This window comes from Triturus cristatus, chromosome 2_1 (genome assembly GCF_964204655.1).
Source record: "Triturus cristatus chromosome 2_1, aTriCri1.1, whole genome shotgun sequence".
Classification (NCBI taxonomy): Eukaryota; Metazoa; Chordata; class Amphibia; order Caudata; family Salamandridae; genus Triturus; species Triturus cristatus.
The window spans coordinates 286,600,869-286,621,885 of record NC_140581.1 but is presented as its reverse complement, the minus strand read 5'-3'; the positions used below and the strand labels follow the sequence as shown (position 1 = coordinate 286,621,885).

Below are 21,017 nucleotides of genomic sequence, written 5' to 3'. Positions count from 1 at the left end.
AAACCCGGTGAAGGATCTTAAGCTGGACGAAACGAAGGCGAGCCGGGATGGCCACCTCCTTCGGAGAGGCCACCGCGGAGATCCAGTCCTCGTCGTCCAGCTCCAGCCCATCGGCAACCCAGGCCTCGCGGAGGCCATTCAGCAGGCACGATCTGTCATTGATCAGTTTTTTATATATAAGGGAGATCGTGCTGTCTGGTACATGGCCATCTAGCACCCTGTCCTCCAGGGGGGAGGACTCCGGAATGGACGCAACATCCGGGAAGACGGAGGCCAGCGCGTGGCGGACCTGCAAGTATCGAAAGTACTCACTGCCTCGCAGCTGAAACTCCGTCTGCAGCGTCTCAAAAGTCTTGAAACCCCCCCTCGTCCAGAGATCTCCCACCGTGCTGATTCCGATCGTGTCCCACTTCTCGAAGCCCTTCGATGTCCACAGGGAGCCCAATCTCTCAGACGCATACAGCGGTGACGCCCGGGTCAAACGGTCCTTCCACCCCATAGCTGCATTAGCCGCATGCCATACACGCACCATGACACGCGTCGGCCCCGTCAGACGGGAGTCGGGCGTGCCAGAGTAGAGCGCTCGATTATAATCGCCACCGGGCAGGAGCATCCTGTCCATTTCAAATGCCGGGTTCAAGGCGGGTCCGTAAAGGCCATGATTGATTGCAGCTAGCTGGGAGGCCCAGTAATACCGTTTAATGTCCGGGAGGGCGACCCCCCCATCGTACCACGGGAGCGTCAATTTGGCCAGAGCAATACGCGGCCTCCCGTCCCAGAACAGGCGCCGCTGCAGGCCCTCCACCTCGCGGAAGTAGCGCGCTGGTACCAAGTCCATAGTGTTCTGGAGGGCGTACAGAAAGCGCGGCAAGGACATCATCTTAAACAAGGCCGCTCGGCCGAGTGGCGAGAGCGGAAGACGCCGCCAACGCGCCACATCCTCTCGCAAGCGCTGGAGGGGGGGCAACAAGTTCCGCTCATAGCGGGCCTCCGGGTCTAGAGTGATATATATACCCAGGTACCGGAACCCCTGGGAGGCAATCTGGATCGGGCAGTCACGCGGTAGGGCCGGAGCCTCCCCGGAAAGCACATATACGCAGGATTTCGCCCAGTTGATGACAAGGCCTGAGTTACGCCCGAAGGAGCGCAAAACATCAACCAGGACAATCAGCGATTTGCGCGGGGAGGCTAGATACAAAAGGATATCATCGGCGTAGAGGGACACACGGTCCTCATACTCAGGGGTCCAGCGGAGACCACGGATAGAAGGGTGCCACCGTAGCCACTCCGCCAAGGGCTCCAAGGCCAGTGCAAACAGGAGCGACGACAAGGGGAAACCCTGGCGCGTGCCCCGCCCCAGCTCGAATGGGGCCGAGACTCGCCCATTCACCACCACCTGCGCCAATGGGCCCGAATACAACAATTTGACCCAGCTAATGAACCCCGGGCCAAATCCGAATTTCGCCAGCATCGCCCAGATGTATGGCCATTCAAGCGTGTCAAACGCCATGGTGGCGTCCAAGGATGCCAAGATGGCCGGCTCCCGCACAAACGGGACACGCGCGAGCACCCCGTGCAAGCGTCGCAGATTAAGAGCCGTGTTGCGATGGGGTATAAATCCCGATTGGTCTTGGTGGACCAAATCGCCCACCACACCGACCAACCGGTTGGCCAACACCTTGGCGAGGATTTTGGGTTCCGCGTTCAAGAGCGAAATTGGCCTGTAGGATGTGACCCGCTCACGGGGCCTCCCCTCCTTGTGTATCACCACGATCGTGGCCAGGCGCTGGTCCGGCGGGAGGGAACCCTGCGAGTGGGCCGCCAGGAACATCGCGCGCAGGTGGGGCGCCAGTACGTCCGGGCGCAGCTTGTAAAGCTCGATGGGGAGACCATTGGGGCCCATGGCTTTGCCGGACGCGACCGAGCGAATAGCCAGGGCAATTTCGTCCGAGGTGGGAGGAGCGTCCAGCGAATCCCTGTCCTCCACCGAAAGGGAGGGCAGCGCTATGTCCCGAAGCAGGGAATGGGAATCCTCCTCCGAGCAGGGGGAAACCGGGGAGTACACCTCGCGGAAGTAATCCGCGAAGCAGGAGACGATGGCTTCCGGCTCGGTGACACACGTACCATCCATCCTCTCAATCAAAGGAACCACACGACTCGCTCTCTCCCTCTTATCCAACCACGCAATCAGTTTACCCGCCTTATCGCCCACATCATACAATCGTCCCTGTTGCTCTCTACTGAGGCCCCTGGCCGCCTCCGTGACGAGGGCCCTATAGGCCGCCTGCTTGAGGTGCAAAACATGCAACTTGGCATCCGTTACCCCGCTCCCCAGGTCACCCTCCAGTTCCACAATCTCGGCCTCCACCCGGGTCACCTCCTCCCGCTCACGCCTCCGGGCATGGGAGATAGCGGAGAGGGCCTCCCCTCTGAGGACTACCTTAAAGGCCTCCCACAGGGAGATGGCCGAAGAGACAGACCCCACATTCTCGTCAAAATATCGCTGTAAGGATTTGATCAAGTCGGCACGAATAGGGGGGTCTCGCAAGTACCATGCATTGATTGGGGCCACCCTGCCCTCCCCCCTCGGGAAGACATCAAAATGTAACAGTAATGGGGAGTGATCCGAAATACCCCGCGCCAGATGGCACACCTCTCCTACCCTCCCAGCGTGGGCCGCCGGGACCAGGATGTAGTCGAGTCGCGAGAGGCTACCATGGGCACCCGAGTGGAAAGTGTATTGCAGCTGCGTAGGGTGCTTTAGTCGCCAGCAATCCACCAGGCCCAGTGTGTCTAAGAGGCCGGACAGCCACGCCTGTGCCCGGGGGAGGTCCCTAGGGGGGTGACGATCCATAGACCCAGAAACTACCGCATTGAAATCCCCCCCAACCACCAGCAGGCCACCCGGGAGGTCCAAGAGGAGGCGCCCCAGGTCCGCAAATGTAGTAGCTTGTAACCCAGGCGGGACGTACACTGACATGAAAACAATCACTCTACCCTCCATTCTACCCACCAGGACAGCGTAGCGTCCCCTCTCGTCATGGCGCACCTCATCAATCTCCAGCGGGAGCGAGTTCTTGATCATGATACCCACCCCCCGCGACCCCGAAGTGAAGCCCGAGTGGGCCACCAAACGATAGCCTCGCCGATTCATGGCATGGAAGGAGTTGCCTATAAGGTGTGTCTCCTGCAAAAAGACAACATCTGGCGATATGCGTTTCAGGAACTGCAGGACCACACCACGCTTAATCCGATCCCCCAGGCCGTTAACATTCCAGGACAACACAGCCAAGTCCCTACCCCCCATCATACATAGAAGCAATCAGTCGTCCCCCACAGAGCATTTCGAATACAGCTATACAGTAAAGGGTTTGCCTTGCGGTGCGAACAAACAACACACCCCCCCCCACCCCCCCCATCCCAACAGAACTCCCCCCTCCCTGCACCCCTGCATGAGCCCAGTCAGCCCCCCCAAAGTGCAGTGTGCCTGTCGCCCCATAGAGAAAGACTAACTAGTACCCCAGAGGAGGAGGGAAGCCCCCAACAGACCCCGTACGACCTCCATAGGAGGGGAACATACACGATCGAGAAATGGTAAAGAAATATTGTCCCGAGCGGGGCCTATTATTCACCCCTTAATTCTGATCCGGCAGGCCCTCTCCACCGCCCGCACCCCCCCCCACCCCCCCGGCCCCGATCATCAGGCAGAGTGTCCAACCAGTCCCCAGCCGCCTCGGGGCGATCAAAGAAGTGCGTGCGACCTTCCACCTCCACCCTTAGCTTAGCTGGAAAGAGCATTGAGTACTTCAGGTTCAGGTCCCGCAGGCGACGTTTAACACCGAGAAAACTCAGTCTCTGCTTCTGGACCGCCGGAGTAAAGTCTGGGTAGAAACGCACATCCATGTTGTCAAGCTTGACCGGTCCCTGTTGCCTGGAGGTCTGCAGGATAGCGTCCCTGTCCCGAAAGTTAAAAACCCGGGCAATGATAGGCCGCGGCTGGGCACCGGTCTTCGGCCTGCCCCCAGGGACCCGGTGAGCACGCTCCACCGCAAAAAGCTTACTCAGGCCCCGGGGCTGCAGATGGGTGAGGATTAGATCTTCCACAAAAAGGTCGGCGGCCTCCGCCTCTCGTCCCTCCGGCACCCCCACAATCCGAACATTATTCCTCCTGGCCCGACCCTCGGAATCCTCCAGTCGCCGGTCCATCAGGGCGCTAGCCTGGCCAAGCCGGCGCACCTCCTTTTGGAGGGCCGCCACATCTGTCTCGAGGCCCGTTGTGGTGTGGGTCAGGGAATCGACCCGGTCATTCGTCTTAGACAGGTCTGCCCGCACCAGGCTCACATCCACAAGGACCGAGTCTATTTTTTGCGCTAGGGTGTCGAAGCGCTGGTCCACCGAGGCCTTCATCTCCGCGATGGCGCCCATGACGTCCCGGAGGGTCAGGTCCACCGGCTGGGCGGGCGTCTCCGTCAGGCCCGCCGGGGACGTGCGCGATGTCTCCGGTGATCCCTTCTGGAGAGTGTAGCGGTCCATACTGTTGGATTGGTGCGCCGGGCCACGGCGGGTTGTCTTCACCTTCGCCCGGTCGCCATCTTGTTTGGTGGACATGCTTGCTCTCCCACCGTCGTGCCAATCTCCTCAAAAGGGCCGATAGACCCGTTCACTGGGTCCGGGGGGGGGGGGAGGGCGGCCACCGCACCGCAGGACGATCCACAGCTGGCGGGTCAGCCGGGCACCTGGACAAGACCACACCGCCGCGCCCCGCTTCGCGACCCTACCTCGCTGGAGGCGGGGAGGGCGCAAAAGTGAAAGTGAAAGCGCGGGGTACGCGAGTCGCCCAGCCGTGCCCGCCGCTGTTGTTCACTTTGTCCCCGGATCGCCCCACTACTCCAATCCGGGGGGCCGGCGCGGGGAAGGCCGCAACCTTCGATCGGCGCTCCCACCGGTGTTCGGGGTCCGATTCGAACACGGAAAACGGGTGGCGCCTCAGCTCGGGTTCACCGACACAGTCCCCTCAAAAAGGACAGGATATAGCCAGGATTAATTCAGGAGGTCGCGGAGGTCCTCGGGAGCCTCGCACCTACGCGGCCATCTTGGTTGCGCGCTAGGCTCCTCCTTATGTAATCATTTATTAACGTTCACTTGTGACGTTAACATACCTGCTACGAGGCCAGAAAGTACTGGAAAAAAGCGGCTTCCCTAGCAAACAGTCAGCTTCAACTGGCACTGAAACAATTATTAGCAGGAGAATCTCTACATAACGTTTCTAATTTTCTTTCCCTGACAATGCTGTTACTGTCTTTTAAGGAGACATAGAAGAATGTATGTTTATTGGATGGCAGAAGTTAACAATTAAAGAATAGGAATCTATCTGTACATTGTAAACCAAAAAGCTGTTTTGATAGTGACTTGCATCAAAATGCTTAAATTAGGTGTTCAACAAACTTCATTTGACATATTGTGATGTTAATGCGTACAGTACAGATTTCACAGCTGTTAAACATGCCTACAACTTTAAATATCCCTTCTTCAGAAAGTGTATGAGCTTAGATATTTATTGGCAGCTTATGACAGAGTAATAGTATAGCCATGTATCATAAGGAATAAAATACCACATACAGTGTGTTAAAATAATATTGCAAGTCACCTTAGAGTTCCCTGAAGATATAAAACTCAGCCTTTGGGTTAATCAGTCTATCTGGTGATTTCCTCCTTGATGTGCAATGTCTTTGTGATGTATCTACACTGTACTTTACCACATGTATGTGTAGGACAGGATACGTGGCATAGTGACTTTGGTCAGTTTTCAAAACAGGAGACATGAGTGTTAATACCAGATTTTCTACTTTGCAAATGTGCTTGCTCTGAAGGGCACTAACTTTATCTGTAGCTACTTTTATTTTCTTACCCACCAACGTCGATTCTGCTTATAAACTTGATATTATGAATTGTATGTAAATGTGCTTTGCTAATGGTATTGTATAGCAAAGCAAATGGCTTTAAGTTAATAAAAGGCGAGACCTATTGCATTTTTAATGCTTGTTTCTAGTGCTTTTACAAATATCAAATGTGATTTAGGGTCTGGGTTTTATGTTAGATTTTGCTTCTTTTGAAGTGGGCACTTCTCCTTTTCACCTTCCTTCATGAAAGGTGTCTGTCATAGTAAGCACAACTTCAAAGCTGATTGTCCATAGGACAATTCATGGGAGTGACCAGAATTCACACCTGGATATCAGCCACAGTGATATGTGCATCAAAAGGTTAATCCCAGGGCCCTAGCCGTATTCTTTATGATTCTCTTATCAGCCCCATCTCCTTTCCTGAGATGTGTCCAGGCTCCTTCCTTGTGATCTATCACTAAATCAAAGAGCAGTCTTATGAAATGTAAAGGGAGTCTCTTCCTTTTCCCTCTAGCGTGTCCCCACCCAGCTCACAGGAATGCAGCAATACACAAATCTGTCTGGCGTGATCCCTCTCCTCCTCATGTCTTTACCAACCAGCGCTGGGCCACCAAAATGGAACCCTGGGTCCTCCATACCATGCACAATTGCAGGTACATTCACTCAGTGTACTTTCACAGCACCCTTCAGCCCAGCACAGTTTCTCCATGCATGTTACCTTACATGTACCCTTCCAACCAGTGCACACACTGTTTAGCACTGAAGCTTTTCTATCTTTAACCAGGGTGTGCTATTTACAAACACACACTCACTAGGTGTGTGCTGCACAACACTTCAACCTACATATTGTGCTCCACACACTCAGCACATGCTTTATCCACATATGTACCTCTCGGCACTGCATCTCTCATGTTATGTATTCATTCCTCTTGCCATGACATACACCCAGTGCACGTACTAGCCACACATATACAAGACAGTACTGCTCTATCCCTGTACTGTACCCTTCCCAGGCACACATACAACCTCATAGTGTCACTACTCCTGCGCTGCGCGGCACTCCACATCTTACCTGATACAGGCCACGGGTCAGTTAAGCACACAACAGCGGAACCTTTAAAAAGGTCAGTGAGCCTGCAGGCTTAATTACAGTGACACAAGGTACAAACGTCCTGTTCAATACTACCGATTACTACACGGTTTGCTGCCACCTTTACACTTGCTCACCTTAACTCCTGGTGAAGACATAGCCTTCCACCATCATGAGGGTAATGATTTTGGCGCTCCTGCCGGCCCAACAAGACTGCAGTCTGTGAGACAGGCCTAAGTCATGGCACACACATGATCCTTGTTCGCCTATGATAAAAATTCCCCATTAGAGATCCAGACAACAGTACAGTTGGGCACTCATGGCAGATGTACACATCTTTAACATGCAGAGTAATTTTCCTTCCCTAACACAGGCACACCCTTCATTCGGTATGGTATTGATAATGCATATTGTCTCAAACAAATCCACCAGACTCTTCCCACAAACATAGATACCCAGCAGTGGGGTAGTAGATGGGTAATATTTTCCAGACAGCCAAGTAATTCACAGTCAGTATGCATACTATTTTTCCACAGGACTATATAATGGAGCTAATCACGCAATGATGAGTTTCAAATTACATCCAAATGTTTGGATTACATACATATTGGCATTTGATGAAACAATCACAAGTCATTCTTATGGCTAGAGATACTGGGATGAGCTGACTGGAGCTAAGATGTCAATGGTTATTCCACCATGGACCTAAAATCATTCAATGTTTACTGGGTCAGCCTTTTATTTGCTATAATTATGCCTCAAACAAGATCCTCTCACCCAGTCTACCATCTTCATTGCAATAAGTAGATAACTACATTGCTGATACGATCATTTTGCTGGACATTTCTAACACGTTTGGTAATACTGATTCCATTTCTGAATTATTTGTACCCAAACAGTGGGCATATGTCTGCAAAGCTTTGCAGATTTTATGCTTTCTAAATCCATTCATTATTTACTGGTAATATTTGACCTGTTTTTTACAATAGTATTCTGTCTTGCTGACCTGTATTGTCCCTTGTAGCTAGAAATCGTATGAAATTCTCTTTCCAAATACACATTTAACCTGATTTGCCTCCGCTCATGCTATAACCTTTTAAATATTTTCATTTTGGTATTAGGTCGTACAGACATGAAAGTCAAGAATATCACTGATACGGAAACAAAGATATTGACAATACGTGATCTTAAAAGTGGAACCCGTTATATGCTGGGCTTGCAATCTTATACTGGAGGTGGAAAAAGCCCTCTGACTTTATTGTTCGTGGACACACCAGACAATTGTAAGTAAGAGGATAGTATATTCTATGTTTCTAGCCGTTTTAATACAATAGTTTGGTACCCGATATCAATTTCAAAACCACATTTACATGAAGTCCTGTTATCTGGCTAAAAACCATCATGTTTGATCATCCGATGGGAAGCTAGATGAATACGTGGATGAATGCAGGAAGGGATGGGCACCATCCTCCAAGTAGATACACAAATAGGTGTGCTCTGAAGAGCTAAGAAGTACACCGTTCATTACTTTTCTAGATCTTTAGCGTGCTATTTAAAAAAAATTTAACATATTGAGCACTGTGGTTGTACAGAGGTCAGCTTGAGTCTTACATAGAGAGCCTTGCTCTTTATATTAGTTTTTTAGATATCCACAATACCAGCTTACAAAGATTATAGAAAAGGAGCTATGCATTACTAAATAGATATAGCTAGTAATTTGACTTCCAAAGACTATCATGATGTATTGCTTTAGTTTTTTAAAGTGAATTTTAGGTCTCGGCTCTAGACGACCTGCATGCATTGTCTCGAATATGAGACCTTTTGTATGTACTTTGTGGGCTGTAGCACACCCATAGACTTGTCCCATAGACTTGTCATTTCCTGGTTCCCTCATCACTCCCTTATTCGTTCTCCCCATTTGCCCATGGCATGCATGTGTCATGCCTCTTCCCGTCTTTAGCCCTCCCCTAGAGCAGGGCCCAAGTACTACTATTCATACACAGTGGGCATTTTAGGAAATGTTTTCTGGACAACGTTTTTATTTGTCTTGGAGCACTTCATACAGTGCTCGTGTTTTCAGTTCACTCGCCTCGTCCTCCATCTCACTCTTTCTTTTTTTAAATACAGATTTATATAGCACGAACACCACCCGAATGTATTATTAGAGCGGGACAGTTACTTTACACAAAGACACATTCCTTTTTGTAGGAACGGAGCGTAATGGGCAAGGTCAGAGTTTCTGCTGGAGCCCTTTTGCGGTCTGTGTAGACAGTTCCTGCTGAAGTACCAAGTGTTAATCCCAGATCGATAGGACTATTCTTTAAATAATTTTCACATTCTTGGATTCCGAAATACCGACTAGCTTACTGTGGAGACAGCAGAACATGCTGTGGACATTAGGAGAATAATGAGGGTCTCTGACTCCTGCTTAAATCAGATTAACAGCTCATCCCTTCCAAGGCCAATCAAAGTGGTGTTTAAGAGAAAAGTTGTTTAACTGTGGCTGAATTGCCCCAAACTGTACACTTGTGTGGGCAAGAGCAGAACCCCTTTTTCCTGATATCAGTGACACACCTCTGCTTGACCCACTTGCTGACCACACATCCCCAGCCCACTGATGCATTTATTCTCGTCATTGCTTGCTGGGTGTAATATGTGCAAATGATAAATGTATGCTGTTCCTTGTTATTGTCACCACTTAAAGCCTATCATTGTCTTGATGCTTTCTGACTTAAGGTTTCATCGTCTTGGTGCTATGCACACCGTTTCTTGCCAAAATGCCACCACCGCTGAATAAAAGTAAAAGAAGGAACCCTGTATTTAGGTCTCAGCTCTGGATGGCACGCATACGCTGTCTCAAAGAGACCTGTTGTATGTACTTTGTGGTCTTCAGCCCGTCCGTAGGCTTGCCATTTGCTGGATCCCTAGTTGCTCCATTATTCGTTCTCTATTCGTCTTTAACCCTCCGCAAGAGCAGAGCTAAATACTACTATTCATACACAACCGCCATTTTAGGAAATGTTTTCGGGACTACTTTTTTTATTTCTCTTGGATCACTCGTGTTTTCAGTTCACTCGCTCCATCCTCTCTCTTTTTTTTTTTTAATGCAGTTTTATATAGCATGAACACCACCCAATATATTCTTAGAGCACTTTACGTGAACAGCAGTTACTTTACACAAGGACACTATTTTTTTGTAGGTATAGGGAGATTAAGTAATTTGACCACGATCACAGGATGTTGTGCCGAGACTCGAAACTGGTTTCCCAGCTTCATAATCGGCAGCTCTGGCTTACCACCACATTCTCTCCTCCTGTCCTGAACCTCCGACTGCAAGGGCTGTTCACTCTTTTTTTTAAAGGTTTGAAAACTATCACTTTGAATAAGTACCTCTCAGTGCCATGCCGTAATGTGCCATATTAATATCCAAGTTTCAACATGTTGAAGGAATACATCGTTTGAGTATTTTATAAACCCTATCAGATTTTACGTGATTTGTGTTGTATGATGCACATTTGCAAACACTTACAGAGCATTGCGCAGGTTGTTTGCTCACCCATATCTAATGATAGCTGCAGCTTCCTCAGTGTAGAGCGCCTATCTCTGCAGTAACTTATCTTAGCTTGGCCAATACAAGGCACGGTCAGCGGCATGCCGGACATCTGTTTACCCACTGGGTATAGTAGAGCAAGTGTGATCCAGAGTGATTAGCCATTGGATCTGAACGAAGGAGCCAGAAGTTGGGTTTTAGCAAGGATCATTAACTGCGACATAGAGCATTATTATGCAAAAATTTGAGGAATTCATATATTCACCATGAGCAGGCAGCAAAAGTGTTGGATGGCGTGTCTATTAAATGGGCTGATGGTATTTTATATGAGCCTTATTTATTTGACTTCCAAAATCACCTGGATTACATAATATATCTCAAGTGATGACACTGAGCTGGTTAATCAAACCCTTACACTTTCCCTGAATGGCCTACTCTAAGGTTTGCCAAGCAATGCCTGCACCTGCTCTTGTGACACTTGACATGCTGAGAAGTTTTGGGCTTTGTTTGGGCTCTTGTAATCGCTTCGGTAGCTTCAAAGCACTAAAATAAATGAGCTATTCCCATTGTCTTGTTTAAACCTGCAATTGGCCATTAGTCCCCCATCGTCTGATTGTCAGCCATCTGTAGTGATGCAGTACCAGTTTTTTTTGTAACAATCTACCGCATGAACTGCCATATGTGAAACACATTTCATCCTTTCCTCCTTCCGAACATGTAACTCTTCCCTGTTGTGCCTGTTTTGCCTCGGGCTGTAGACGAGGGCATGCAATCAACAAAAGCAGGCCATAATTGGCGTCCAGCATTCTCATTAAAGCCAAGCTCATGATCACAACACTGGCCTTGAGGATACTATGGCAGAAAGTGGCACTAAGACTCCCCTCGACCCGAAATAAGCCCCCACTCCTTTCACAACAAAGCGTTAAATCAGTTTTCACTGGTACAGCTCAGCATTCTCCCGCTTTACAAATCAGAGTCACAAAAGAATGAAGAGGGCAGGTGCCATCCTCCTATAGCAAAACATTCTACAACTGGTCTCGCTATTCTGCAAAATGGTATGAAAGTGTGTATTGGAAGTTCACAAAATGCTCTTGTAAAAAATGTTACAAAAAAAGCGACAGCAAAGGATTCCAGTAACCAGCGTAGAAGATTTGTATACCGATGGCCAATGTTGTGGAATTTATAGCCTTTTTAAATGTTATTCAGCTCCACATAATTTCACTCTACTCAGTAACATAAATACACCCCACATAAATGCACTCTATGCCACATAGCAACAATCCACATAAATACACTCCACACCATGGAACATAATTCCCCTCAACATCATTTCAGTCAGTGCCACACAGTGCCATGCCACACAATTCAAACCTACACATTTTCGTTCCATACCACATAATTTCACAACAAACATATTTCCACTCCATAACATTCTACTACACACCAGATACATCCAATCCACACCACATAATTCCACATCATGCCACAAAATTTAACACCACGACACATAACTCCACTCCATGCCATTCCACAACACACAATGGCACTCCTCATACTTGTACTCCATGACGCACAATACCACTCAACATAATTACAGTACACTCAATACCACATAATTACTATCGATATATTTCCACTACACACTATACCACATAATTCCACTCAACATCACACAATTACATGCCACACAATTCCACAACTAACGATTCCAATCCAACCTACACAATTCCACTCCACACCACATACATCCACTACACTCCAAAACACATGACTAAAGGACATTGTCATTGACAGCGCCATGAGCTCTCGGATGGCTGAGACCTATTGGCTTTGCAAAGGCTTGTTAATTAAAGATGTTTTTCAGTGAGATTTGTACTCTATAATCAGGGCAAAGGATCATTGAAAAGACCGGGTGTTACCCATGTAGTTGACTACATCTAGGAATACGGTTAGGCAAATTTGGAAACCCTCTTGGCACTGCCAGCATTTTCCAATCATTAGCAGTCTTAGGATTGTTGACTTTGTCTTTTTTCATGAATCCTAGTTCTATTAGTGTTATCAAATGCACCTCACAGAGTTTCCTTATTGTACTAGTGCAGAAAAGTGCACTAATGTATCATAACTATCAGCTCAAAATATAAAGCAGATGTTTTTTGGAAAGGAACGGTGGAAACCTTTATATAACAAGGTTCAGGGTACTTGATGCTTAGTTATAGTTTAACAAACTAAAGTGTTTAATGATTCAAATTATGTTACATTTTGTGAAACTAATAGCCTGTACAACATTCAAAACTGTTTTTATATGGTGCCCTCTAAATTGTTTCAATAAGTAGCAGCAGCATTGTTATGACTGCTTGTTTGTATGTCCTCACTGAATACTCCAAGACCTCCCAGTAATTACTCCAAATGTGTAAATGCAATAGAATGGCAAACAATGTCTGGTTACTCAATCAAATAATTTGCTAATTCAAAATACATATTTATATTTTAATGTGTGTGTAATGTGTACTTACATTATCAACATATTTCATAGCACCATCCTATGTTATGTTTGTGTACCAAAACTTCCTTGATAACTTTATTGAGATAGCATTGGAAAGAATGACAGGTGGAGAATAGGGTGGACACGCTGGAAAACGAAGCATCGGCACATAGAGAAATGACAGTGTCACTAGAAAATCAGATGTCAGACACCCAATGGAAGCTGGAGGACTTCGAAACTTAAATAAGACGGAATAACTTGAGGGTTTTGGGCATTCCAGAGGGGTCTGAGGGGGGTGATGTTATAAAAACTTTTGTCGGTCTTCTCTAAGGGGCTCTCCCAGAGTTAGGGAATTGGGATTGGACTCAAGAAATCCAATGTGCACACAGATTCCCATTTAAGCGGAGGAAACCTTCACTGACAGCAGGGAGTAAACCTGATGCAATTTTGATCTATATTGGGAATTTTCTCCTTCGTCAGGAAATCTATGATCTAGCTCAACCAGATCGGCAGCCCTCCTTTAATGGGCATACTTTTTTTGGCAAACCTGATTATTGCCACACTACAGTAGAAAGTCGCTGGCGACTGCGGCAGTTGATCCAACCTTTCCAAAGCAAGGGAGCTCAGGTTTTTTTAATGTATCCTGCTAAGCTAAAGGTAGTCTGAAGGGAGATCCCACATTTTCTTCTCATCGGAGATTAAAGTTAAAGAGTTTACAGTCTCTTGAATAGATTCCCTTCTATGTTAGGGGGAATAAGTAATGGTATTCTTCCAATTTTTCTTTTTTTTTTCTTACTTTCTTTTGTTTAGGGTTTTATAGATAAACTTGCGGTTGGTGACATACATACGGAAGGGGTTGCACTCCATCATCCAACCAGGAAGGTCCAGTCGTCTGTGAGGGTTGGTGGGAGAGCAAGGATTTGGGGGGGGCGGGAAGGTGGGGAGGGAGCAAACATTTGGTGATCATTTTTAGGTCTCGCCTGACCCAGCGCATGCGCTGGTCTGGCGAGACATTTTGTGAGGGCTCCAAAAAGTGCTACCAGGCCAGCCTAGAGCCACAGTGCATGTGCGCGGGCGCGCGCGTCGCGCTTTACCGCGATTACTTTCACTTTCGAGGCCGCTTTGATGTTTGATCGCGATGGCGATCACTTTTTCGGCCTCACGGCTGCTTTGATGTTCTCCGTGAGGCTTCAATAGATGGCAGCAGTTAAAACAAGCATTGGCATAGCCAATAGGTCTCGCTTTTGGGAACTTATAAGTAAGTGTTAAGTTATGCAACTGTTGCATGGCTAAACACTTATAAGGTCCCAAAGACGAGACCTATTGGCTATGCCAATGCTTGTTTAAAATATATTTGTCATGACGCTTCTAATTGTGTAAGGAGGAAAGAAATGTTCTTCGTGGAAATGTTTTAATTAATAAATATTTTGGAAATATCTGATATTAAGAATCTTAGATGCAAGGATGGAGGGTAAAATTCGGATATGTTCAGTGAACATATGTGGCCTCAATGACAAACAAGCATTTGCAATGCAATCGGTCTCGCCTTTGGGATCTTCTATGTATTTAGCTATGCAGCACATTAGCCTGGGTGCTGAAACATCTACTGTTCTTTAACATGGAGGCAAAGTCGGCACCAAACTGCATAACATGCCAGGTATGGGAACCCATGGAGCGAAATATTGCCTTTCAGCGGGAAATGGTATAGTCCAAAGCTCTGTTTTAATATAAAATCAGGGTCTTTGGTGGTCATATTACTGAAAATACAAGATTTGAAAAAAATATTGTCCACAGGTGCTCGTGGAAGACAATTTGTCTTGTATAATATTTTATATAGTGCTTGTGTATAGTGCATACTTTGAACGGAGTCATTTCTAGGCCATGATTAAGAGCCCAGGAGTTGAGGCTGAGGCAGTTTGAGTTTCTCGCAGTGCTTGTAAGTGGGTCAAAAATATGTTCAGAATACATGGCCATGCAATCCTTGGCCTCTCTGTAGAGCACATAGTTTAATTGTCAGGTATTCCATTTGCAATTTTGTGCAGATATGTGTGATGGAGATACACAGTTGTCAAAATATTAACTAGGCGAAAGTAAAAGAAAATGAAAGCAGTGTTTACAGGTGAGTGAGTGCATTTAGGGGGTGGTAAAGTGAAGGGGATGCGAGGAAGTACATTCAGAAGAGAGTGAAAAAATGTCGCTTCTTGTTCTCACTCAATCTTAAATAGCTATCAACCACTGATCTTAAATCGCTATCAACCGACAAAGCCAATAGTCATGACTGGTTTTAGGTGTTTGTCAGATGTGTTATATATCTGGATTCAATAACAGAACTCTGAGAGAAACCAAAGTACCGGTTGAATGGCCCATTATTTAAGTCACAGAAATATAGGTTATGCGTTAAGCCCTGCCCTCAAATACCTAGCCAAGCGCTCTTTAGATGCCCCCCCCACACACACACACACACACACACACACACACACACACACACACACACACACACTCTCTCTCTCACTTTTCCCCCTCACTTAAAGCTCTGATTACACAAAGCAAAATAATAGATTTTCTTTCAGACTAGTTCCTCTGGAAAGCACATCAGAAATGTCAATTCTATCTGTGCACATGCCCTATATGGAAAACTTCAGGTAGTTTACTCAAAAGGTGGCCTCCTGGAGATAGTGAATTCAGAGCAATAAAGAGGGTGTCTGCAAACTTTGAGTCACAAAAAGTGAAAGTATCTGGACGCTATCACGGCCAGAGGTCTTCGGCCAAATGGGAATGATCCTGCCCCAGCCCTACTGGCCAAGTGACAGCCCTCCCGCCATCCGTAGCATTAACCTGAGAGTACCATCCCAGATTCCCTTAAGGGCCAGGCTGCTTTGGGTGAAATCTGAGATGTTCACAGATCTAATAGTGAACATGAGTTTGCCGTGGCGGAGCTGAGTGCGTGAAACTGTGGCAGGCCGGGGCCTGCCCATCTTCCTTCAGGCCAGATACCCGCAGGAGGGTGGATTTTCATAAGCTTCCTCTGAGGCGATCGCTGTCGAATAACAGGAAGGCATGTATGTTTGATGGTCCCTTACCGCGCGGCCTCGGATCCCAGGCAGGATGAGCAGGAAGGAGCACACAAACGTCAGGAAGACTATGATAATGACGATCAGCTGGACGTCGAAGATGAACGGCCTCCTCTTCTGGGGGTGTAAGGGGTAGACACCGTCGAAGAGCGTCATTGCTCTGATGTGCCTCCGGACTGACCCCTGCAGTACTTTGTATTCCTGGGAGTGGAGCTCCGCCGTGAATTTGGAACGCCACAGTTTTGTTGCGCATGTGTACGATGTAAGGCATCGCGAGCATGCGACACAGAGTGCACACTCACCCACCAATCACACCGCAAACATGCATTGAAAATGCAATCGGACTTGGATTTTCTCGAGACCTATTGCATTTTAAATGGAAGTGCCGTTATGAAAGAAGGCACAAACGGGAGGAGGTGGGGGGGTGGATGTGGTACAAGAAGTTGAGGACTGCAGGAGGGAACGGGGAGAGACAGGGAAACAAAGCGGTTTTACAAGTAAAGGGACTGATAGCCTCGGAAGAGCAAAAATGACACCATGGCAGTCAGGAGGCGGCACTAAGAAGCCAAATACCAATCAAAAAGAAGAATTTAATTTTGCAGCCAATCACATTTATGGCCGAAAAGTGGTTGGATCTTTCCCCGCTATACTCTATACAGCATCTCTCGACGAGACAGCGCATGCTCTGCCTCGCCGAGACCTAAAAAAAGGGGTATGTTGGCCAAGAGCCTCCGATTCATGCAGATTGATCTTGTGTGCCTTCAAGAGACCCATATACCCTTAGAGCAAACGATGGTGGCTGAGGGATTTAGGCTATAATATGTTAGTTTGTAAGCGTCAGGGGACAACAACTAGAGGGGTGGCAATTTTAGTAAGAAATAGTATGGGTATCTGTAAATGAACCAAGGAAGATAAGCAGGGCCGATGGGCTATTGTAAAATATAAACTAGCAGCTAATAATGCTTCTTTTATGATTTGCTCTATCTATGGGTCCAATGTAGATGATCCCGATGTACAGGATTATTTGAGTATTGAGTTTGCCTCATGGCCACGCCCCTTGATTTTTTGTGGTGATTTTAATATCCATTTGGATATCAATTTTAATCTAAATGCCGATTTACCATACCAGGGTAGGAAAGTAAAGGTCTGCAAGGCCTATAACTAATGGCACTTGAGGAGGTACTACAGCAAGCAGTTGTGATCTTCAAGTTAAATTTGGGAAATAAACAGCTGATCACCCTGCTGTCAAGATTCCAAGAAGCTCAGTGAGATTATTCTCCTAGTTGGGATGTGAATGTAAGATAATCAAAGGGAATTAAGCAATGGAAAAAACTAAACACATGCTCTTCAAGTCAAAACACAATATCTGTATTCTTCCAGCTTAATATGCATTTTTCTCAGTCAAACATAACTATATCAAGAGAAGATCCACTGTTCCTCTTAGAGGAACAATTGCTCTTAATAGCCTGTTTGCCACAGTTGCTTCTAAGCATGACTAACACAGTCCCGGTCTATAGTAGACTGCTAGCCAAAAAACTGATGGGGGTGTAACATGGCCTACAGTAATTATCAGATGCAGAGATTGCTTAAAGCATTTCGTCCATCATTTCATCCCAAGCATGTCCATTGGCTTCATGTAGCTGGAAAACAGATGTCAGACTTGAACCCTAATCGACAATATGATTATTAAGGCTACCTAAAACCTTTACCAGACTAAATAGGGCAACCTCACAAGGCTATCAGGAAGGCAGCATATGGAAGGTGCACGAATGGTCTATGTCCCAAGAAACTGAACTGCCACACGCAAAGATGTTGAGAGATCAGTACTTCTAAAGCTTCCGAAAATCTCTGAAATCTTAATGTCTTCCAATCTTAAATTCACTAATTTCCATCCTATTTCTGTGGCACTCTGAGATAACCAGTTTTTAACTGTTCTATAGATACACATAATTGTAGTACTAAAAAGACTGTTGAAAATATATTTATGCATGTGTGATGAAGTAATACTATCATAGATAGTAAATGTTGAGAGTTTTATTGTTCAACTTTACATGTGAACATGATTTAAAAATAGGCATATTCACATGTATTAGTGTCCGTAGAAGGGTAGACACAAATAACAGGATAGAAGGAGCTATTGTACTGGTATTTTGTGAGGTACAAGATCTAGGTCTTAAAGGAAGCTTGTTCTTGGCAAACATAAACACACTTGATCATTTTTAGCTATCTGTGTTCATATGTTTAGTGCTTAACTGTATTTGCCAGGAGCACCAATTCTATCTTTTTTTATTGACTTTTAATTGCAGCAATAATAAAGATAATTAATACATGTCATACAATTTCTTCACATAATATATAATATAAAGGAGTAAGGGAAAACATAATTTGAATCTTTTATACTTTAAATTCATTAAGTATATAGATATGTAAAGAGGGATGAACACTTTACATCCAAGCAGCTTAAATCGCCTCATAGATTGTTGCCTACAGAGGAAAAGTGCAAATGCAATAAATAGAGAGTTCAAATACAGAATTCATACATAAACATAATCTACAATCAGATATCATTAGATGGAGAATTGAATGACATACTCCCTGCCTTCCTCCTTAGCCAACTACTCCAAGAAAAGAAACCCCAAAGACAGAAAGTAGAAATTTAAATTTTCTCTTCACTATCCCTTATTGATTTACCGATCTAGAGATTGGTGCCCAGATTCTCCACCCTAGATCCCTTTTCCGTTGTCCTCTTAGCTTATAAACCAAAGATTCTATATTATATATTGCTAACATTTTAGACCGCCAATTGGTAAAATCAGGAGGGTCGTTACTTAGCCGTGGAGAGGTGTCACACAGACAGGCAAAAGCCATTGCAATAAACAAGAACCCTCTCTCTGCCCTTACCCTTTTAATTGTCTCCGTACTATCTAGTACCCCCAGAATTAGAGGAGCTGGGGTGATTGAAACCGATGAGCCTAAAACCATAATTAAGAAAGCCTCAAGATCTTGCAGAAAGCTAACCAATTTGGGGCAGGAATAGAACATATGTAGGGTATCTGCTGATTGTAAACCACATCTGTTGCACTTCCCTCCCCTCGTACCACCCCATTTAGTTATCTTCGCTGGGGTGTAGTAAAGATCAAAAGCATATATAAAATGTTGGGTACTAAGACTTCCTGTTATTAAAACCTGGTTCGCCAGGCCCAATGAATCTTCAATATATATTCCTTCCCTCCCCATCCTGATTTCCCATTTTGCATTCTGAGCCTCAATGTCATCTGTGGATGCTTGTATGAGAAAATGGTAAATTTGCCCAATCCGGGACTTGCTTCTCACGGTCTCCACCACTGGTATTTTTTCTGCTATCAGAGCTGCCCTGTTCCCACTTCCTTCTAGGAAACTCCGTATGTACAGAAATTTGAACAAATCTCATTTATCTACCCCATACTCTTACTGTAAGTTCGTAAACAACAAAAGCTGACCTTCGCTATATAAAGCACCCAAATGCTTAATCCCATCCCTCTCCCAACTAAAAGTAACTTGGTCCTGAAAGATTGATGGAAGGATACCTGGATCAAAAAATAGAGTATATATGTTTCATTTTGGGATCTTCAGTTTCTGCCTTGCCTGCCTCCATTCTCTATAAGCAGCTTTTAATATTTTAAATGTAGTCTTTAAACTAGCTGGGGTAAAGTATCCCGATCAGACAGCCCTTGGCTTCAGTCCCTAGTCCTAATTCGTACATGGTCGGCCTCTCCTCCACAGGGACTTCTGCTTTATCCCCGACTAATAAGATACCCAGATGTTGCAAGAGGCAAGCCCAATAAAAATAAAGGTAGCGGGGAATAGTCAACACCCCCCGCTGTCTTGGAAGAGTCATCCATTTGTAAGCCCTCCTTGGTCTACGATACCCCCACCAAAGCCTACAGCATACCCTTTCCAAATATGCTAAACAAAGCAGGGAGAATTCTAAAGGAACAGTCCTGAAGACATATAGCAATTTTGGCGAGACTGACATTTTGAGAACATTGCTTCTGCCAAATAATGAGAGATGTAGATGATCTAATCCCTCCAATTTTTTGCTTACATTATGTAATATTGGGTCAATATTTAAATCAGGAATTTTATCTATGGCAGCTGCAAATTTGGCCCCCAAATAAGTTGCCTCTAGAACTACTGGTAGGCTTATACATTGCATAGTCCCTGAGCAGAGCATCTGTGTTTTATCTATATTTAATTTATATCCAGAAAAGGCCCCAAACTGCTGGGCTAGAGTCTTCACCTCGGGAAGTGCAGAAACGACATCAGCAGTAAGCACCGCAATGTCGTCTGCATATGGCAATACTCTATAGTCGATACCGTTGACCTTCACTGCTCTAACTTCTTTATAAAATGGTCACAATGGAGAGCAAAGAGCAGGGGACAATTCGGGCACTCCTGTCTAGTGCCCCCTGCTGATCTTAACATATTTGAGTACTGCCGTATAATGCTGATTGTGGCTTTCGGTAGTAGGTATAATGCCTTAACTGCCTGGATAAATTCCCCACCTATTCCCTTCCACTGAAGGACAGTACACAGAACCCGCCAGGAGACCCGATCAAACGCTTTCTCAGCCTCCAACAGGACTACCCCCAGCAGTGAGTCCGTGGCCTGAGCTCAGTCGAGAAGGGCTATGACCCGACATACATGATTTGCCCTATCTCTGCCAGGGATGAACCCATGTTGGCGCATTGAGACCAAAGGGGTGATAATCTTACCCAACCTAGTTGCAAGTATTTTAGAATATATTTTACTGTTGCAATGTATAAGGGATATAGGTCTGTAAGATGCTGGAATCAAATCTTGCTTCCTCCTTTTTTAATACAACTAGTATTCCTCTGCCAATAATTGGGGACATATCCCTTTTGAGCCTGCTGGAAAATTTGTA

General features: G+C 46.0%; 1 protein-coding gene across 4 annotated transcripts in view; it reads left to right on the top strand.

Annotated features, from left to right (window-relative positions):
* The window catches only part of LIFR (LIF receptor subunit alpha), a 636,999-nt gene that overhangs the window by 574,008 nt on the left and 41,974 nt on the right, over nucleotides 1–21,017 (top strand). For all 4 annotated transcript variants that reach the window (XM_085631117.1, XM_085631122.1, XM_085631121.1 and 1 more), the window contains exon 18: nucleotides 8,112–8,273. In XM_085631117.1, coding sequence (XP_085487243.1) covers nucleotides 8,112–8,273 — 162 coding nt within the window. The remainder of the gene's footprint in view (nucleotides 1–8,111; nucleotides 8,274–21,017) is intronic.